At 39.1% G+C, this 5,881-nt stretch overlaps 1 protein-coding gene across 1 annotated transcript; it reads left to right on the top strand.

The window, feature by feature from the left end:
* Nucleotides 1-1,994: 1,994 nt before the first annotated feature.
* On the top strand, nt 1,995-5,228 carry LOC121812218 (cyclin-dependent kinase 4 inhibitor C-like; the record flags this gene model as incomplete). Its single annotated transcript, XM_042213694.1, has 3 exons — nt 1,995-2,295; nt 2,379-2,547; nt 4,135-5,228. Coding segments are annotated over 3 exons (516 nt in total), but the record flags the coding sequence as incomplete, so codon positions are not given.
* Nucleotides 5,229-5,881: the final 653 nt, after the last annotated feature.

Here is a 5,881-nt window from a genome sequence, read left to right as displayed (position 1 = left end):
TAGCAGCTTTTACTTCCTAGTGCTTTGTGTTAGAGGCTGAGGCCTCCTCACATGTGCTCTTCAAATATCCACCAGCTTTGATAATGTCATCATTATACTGAATACAATCGTCTCAGATCGATGTAAATATTCTTTGAAGTGCAGAAATCTGTATGTGGCAGTTATAAGTTTGGACTCTCCAAAATAGATTTAAGTGTAGTGAAAAAGATGAACAGTTTACCAAAAGTCTAAAAAGCTGAAATTCATGATTTACTATCAGATTTGAATACATTTATAGATTAATATAAATACATATGTATGTGCATGAGTGTGTTTTATGGAGTAATAAGATGTTCTGTTATCACTTCCTTAGTTTCACAATTTCTTTTTCAAATGCAGATTTTGTACTTGACTCAGAAAGAGTTGTTTTTTTTTTTTTTTTTTTTATCACATGAAGTAAAGAATAAACTTGTGTTCATATTATTGTAATTAAGAGAAATCAGCAAATCCGAGACAACATTAAAGTCTGAAATTGTCAATGGAGCTGAGGAGCAGCAAAATGGTGGAGTTAAGGAAATGATGAGTGAGGGTGTTAGCTGTTAAAAAGAACCTGGATTTATTCAGATGTACGTTTTTTGCTTTAGGACAAAATATATAAATTGTTCAAGTCTCTTAAAATTTTACAAGAAGCGGAAAATAAAGAATAAGTAATTACTGGTTTATGGTTGTGGGCAGAGGTCTGAACAGATCCTTTATGTATCTATCCAACACCATGTTTGGGGAAAAAAAGTCTTAGTCTGAGTTTTGTTTTTGTTTGTTTTAGTGATAACTTTTTAAGTAGCAGCTGCATTTCATCATAAAGTAGGGCACAGAAAAGAAAGAGGAGTCGTGAAGCATGAGGCACACAAAGGACGCGCCCATGTCTACAGCAAACAAGGAAAAAGGAAAAAGGGGCTGCTTCCCACATTCTAACACACAATCACATACGCACATGCTCACGTATCAACATTCCACTGAACAAATGTATTCATTATTGTATTACTTTTCTAAGATGAGTGCAAGAACAGAGCGCGCACATGCAGGGCCCCCACTTTGTTGTGAGCGCTCTGCCCTGCAAGTAAAAACTGCAGCGTGTGTGTTTCTACTCTCTGACTCTAAGCTGAAGAAGTGTCTTTAGAATAAATCTCTTGACACTACAAAAACAGAATTTTCCATTTTTTATGCTCGTGTCAAATATAAGTTACTAGAAAAATATTGAAAAAATGAAGAAAAAAACCAACAATTCGATGCTTAGTTAATAATTCTTCCAGGATGGAGTTACCTTTAAGAGCAAACCTGTTCAGAAAGGCAAATAATCATGTGCAGCAGTTTGACCAGAAGGCCTGTTTTTAGCGGAGGTAGCGAAGACATTTAAGTGGGAACTCCAGTCTCATGAAAATGAACCAATGGGCTGCTGTCAGTGCTTGTTAGGCCTGTGCGCAGCGAACCAAAAGTCCGTCAGCCCAACGTGAAAAATGCCCGGTTTGCCAGATTGATTATCAGCCCGTGCCCTGATTTTAAACGTGCTTTTTTGTTGTTGTTTTTGCTCGTGCACTGTCTGCGTGTCACACGAGCTTTAATATGAACGATCATATTGGGTGCAGGCCTGCAGCTGAACGGTCCACTCAGAGAGGAAGCTTCTCCTCGTTGACCGCTCATCCAACATATCGTGTGCTCGCGAGTTCATAATTATGCATAGTAACTTTGAAATTCATACATGCTGACATGCACGAGTCCAGACGAACTGGTGAAGATGTTTTTCACCTATCTGTATGACACAGTCCTTACCTGTCTGCCACCAATAGAAACAGGTCCGCTGATGCTGTTGTCCAATGGCAGGCGCAGATTTTCCCTGTGACGACAAGAAACGTCAGGAGGAGAGGCGGGGCCAATGCGGGGCCAATGAATTAATAGCAATACACTTATTGAGCATTAAATGCATTAAATTGGGATTTGGTGTCATGGGATGAATTTAATATTTACATATAAAAATAATAATCGCCAGGCACACCCTGGGCAGCTCCTTAAAGCTTCTTCTTCTCCTAAATTATCTCCCGCATCCATCCTCTCTCTCCCTCCATGCTGTGTGTGTGCAGGTAGTGAAGTTGGGGGACTCCCGGGTCATTGACACTCTGCTGCAAGCGGGGGCAAATCCAAATGTGCCAGATCCCTCCTGCGGTCTCACCGTGACCCACGATGCCGCTCGTGAAGGATTCGTGGATTCTGTGCGCGTGCTGCTAAACTATGGGGCCAACGTTAACATCGCAGATGAAAGAGGTACGGAATTAAATGATTTGATTTACTTCTGCTTTGTTTTCTTCTCGCACCTGGTTTTGATTGACCTATAACTCCATATGAAGGTAACCTTCCGCTGCACCTGGCCGCCAGTAAGGGTCACCTGGAGGTTGTCAGGCTGCTCATTGGATACACCGAGAATCGCGGCGTACGCAACAATGACGGACTCACCGCCGAGCAGCTCGCGCGCGGCAATGGCCACACGGACACAGCCACGTTCATCCAAAACCATCCGTGAGTGGACCAAACTGCACCTTACACGAGAAGAGTTTCTGCTCCCAAAATAATATGGGAGGGATTTTTCCTGAGCCCAGTTAAGTCAAAAACACAAAATAAAGGAACAAAACAAAAGTTTTAGTGTGTGTGTGTGTGTGTGTGTGTGCGTGCGTGTGTGTGTGTGTGTGTGTGTGTGTGGTTGTTTAGTGGGCAATAAAGAGCCATGTAAAAGATGTAGGCTAATTATTTTACATGCAGTACAGTGGTTTGTGCTCTGAATATTTTGTAGTTTTGTGAGTTTTAAGGCTTCAGACGTGAGTTTGTTTTTTCTTGTTTTGTTCGTTTTTGTAATTCTGACCTTATTGGTTTAATTATGAATGACCTAAAATGACATTAGTGGACAAATTCCAGCTGCTGGAGCATAACAGTGAGATGTAAAAACTATGTCACGTCAATAACACACATAATGGTCTTAATTTTTTTTTCATATTTTCAACACTAAAAGATACATATTGAAAAATAAAAAATAAAATTCAGTTAAATTTAATAATAAATAACACAGGGATAAGTGGTCGTGGATAGAGTGAAACTATTGTTTCTATCAGCTTACATATAGATTTAATAATAATAATAATAATAATAATAATAATGGATTGCATTTATGCTGAAGCACTATAATCTTTCATTTGTTTCTAGAACCTGTGTGAAACTAAATGAGCAGATTACTGTCTGTGGCCACAACATGTGCTGTGTGTTTAAATCTGTTGCATTTGAGTCATCTTACTTTGCTGTTACATTAACAAATGAAATCAAATTTGTATTCTGTTTTTCTTTAATATTTAGGTGACATTTACAGTCACCTAAGTACAGTTGTGCTTTCACATGTTTACTAAGCAGAAGTTAGGAAGTAAAGCCATAAGATTTACACTACAGAGAGTAGTGCAAGGAGCAATTTTATACTTATTAAACCAGTATGCACCTTTACAGGCTACACAATGAATCTAAGGATAATGTTTACATGTTAATAGTCAAATCGTTAAAATCTGTCAATAGACTCTGAGCTTTCTGAGGCCCGTCCATTGTGTGCCTCAAAACAGCGTTTCTGAATGTAAAGGAAACATAATGCTGCTGTCACCTTTTCTATAAAATTATCAAAATATTATTTTCCAGCTCACAGATTGAACTGGTTTGTTTGTTTCTTGTGTTTCGTCAGCGAGGCTTTGAACTCTAAAGCGCCTCTTTTTGATACTCAGCTCGAAACATTTCACCGAAAGTGAAACTTAAAATCTTTCGCGTGCAGTTTGAAATTAAACGACCGTCTTGTTGTTCAGTTTTCAATAGCAAATAATTACACCGAGCTTGTAATAACCCAGTGGTGATACTGTTGTTTAACTTATTCATTACCGGAATTAGAATTATTGCAACCTGTATCTGAAGTGTGTCAGCCTGAACTCGCGAGCTTTGTTTTTATGTCAATTCGTTATTAGAGGAAACCGGAGGTTAAAGCTTCTTTCTGAATTCATCTCCAATCAGATTCCAGTCAGACGTCGTTAATGAGCATGCGCATACGCCGCATCTTCTTTAGTTTTTTTTTTTTTTTCTCAGACAGGACCGGACAGCTGAACCTGCAACAGAGCGAGCGCGATTTTGACTTCACCTCAGGTCTCCGCCACCACAAAGTCCTCGATATGCCTGGGTTTTTGTTTGTTTTGGGGGGTGTAACTTTAGATTGTGTCTGGGTGCAGATGGAAATAAAACGCACACTGCTGACAAAGCTTTCCTTTATGGCGCAAAAGCAATAATTAAAGGACTCTCACGTGACCGCACATGAGAAGCGAAAAATGCCCACCTTAGACGAGCCTAGACAAGAATTATTCATTCTGAGACAAATGACAGCGTTGTGGAGGATGTAAGCGGGCTGAGCTACAGCGCAACGAACAGTTTAAAGTTGACAAACCAGTTTTTCTTTTGCTTCGGAACAAACAGAGGTTTCAATGTCAGTTAAAATTTATCCCAGGGTTAAAATCAAATTTGCGCTCATGCCTCGTGGAGCTGACGACACAGTGAAAATGTTTAACTTTTATAGACTGTAAAACACATTGTAGTTCCACTTATTTTATAATTTTTCAGGTCTAATTTTAGTTAGTATGCATGGATGCAGAGGTTAAATATGTGCCATGAACTTCCACATTTTTCTCCCACAGGTAAGAGGAAGGATGTGATTAAGAGAGCCTGGAATCTGTTTGGAAAGCAACTTCTTCTTCTGATCTTTTGTTTCCCGAACTTTTTTGCCGGACATTGAACACGTCTATACGTTAAAAACAATAATTAGCCTACAAAAACTTAAGAACAAAAATCTGGGATTTATATTCACGGTCTGGTGGAAAGAATGCTTTGCAACACTTGCTTACTAAATGAGAGAATGTGACTCTTTCATATGGTTATTGAAAAACTGTGAAGCTGAGCGCATAAAAGTGTTTTTCATTGTTATTTTTATGCATTTACCAAACTAATACCTTACATACTGTGAGACATCGCTTTCACATTCACCATTAGGTGCATCTACACACTTCCGACACAGTCACATAAACATTAACTTCTTTTTGATGCTGCATTTTGTTTGATGGTGTTATGTTCTGGTCATCAGACAACCCCTGGCACCTTTGTGTCTGGGCTAACATTTATCTAATGCTTCAAAGTTAGTATGTCTGTGAAGGTTCTCAGTCATCCAGGTCATCGTAGTCAAAGGAGCTTGCAAAGAAAAGCGTCTGGACTTCTTTAAGTTGCTTGAAGACGTTTCACCTCTCATCCGAGAAGCTTCTTCAGTTCTAAGGTCAAATGGTGACCCCCCACAGAGGGACAAAAGGACCCGTGATTAGAGGATCATCAGGGGGTCCTTTTGTCCCTCTGTGGGGGGTCACTCCCACTAGGTTTATATCTGGGACTCTCCACCATTTGACCTTAGAACTGAAGAAGCTTCTCGGATGAGAGGTGAAACGTCTTCAAGCAACTTAAAGAAGTCCAGACGCTTTTCTTTGCAAGCTCCTTTGACTTCAAAGTTAGTACAAAGTTATGTTGTACCAAACAGCAAGCATCAAAGTGTATCATCTAATTGTAACCTAAGAACGGTCTTCTGTTTTTTGTGCACACAAATAAATCACACGTGAAATTTTCTTCTTCTGTATTGTCTGTTTTATTATTTTCCTTTAGCACATCACAGTCATATTTACTCTTACCAACAAGAAAAGGTTTTGCAAATAACCATTAACACACATAATTTATTATATAAGAAAAGTTTGCTCTTTAAATCTTTAGTAGGTTTTTTTTAAAACCCAAAGAATTCCAGTGAGTT

Source organism: Haplochromis burtoni, unplaced genomic scaffold, assembly GCF_018398535.1.
Source record: "Haplochromis burtoni strain Fernald_Lab_line unplaced genomic scaffold, NCSU_Asbu1 Contig_468, whole genome shotgun sequence".
In the NCBI taxonomy this organism is placed as follows: domain Eukaryota; kingdom Metazoa; phylum Chordata; class Actinopteri; order Cichliformes; family Cichlidae; genus Haplochromis; species Haplochromis burtoni.
Note: the sequence above shows the minus strand (reverse complement) of the source record. Positions and strands in the feature narration are given on the sequence as shown.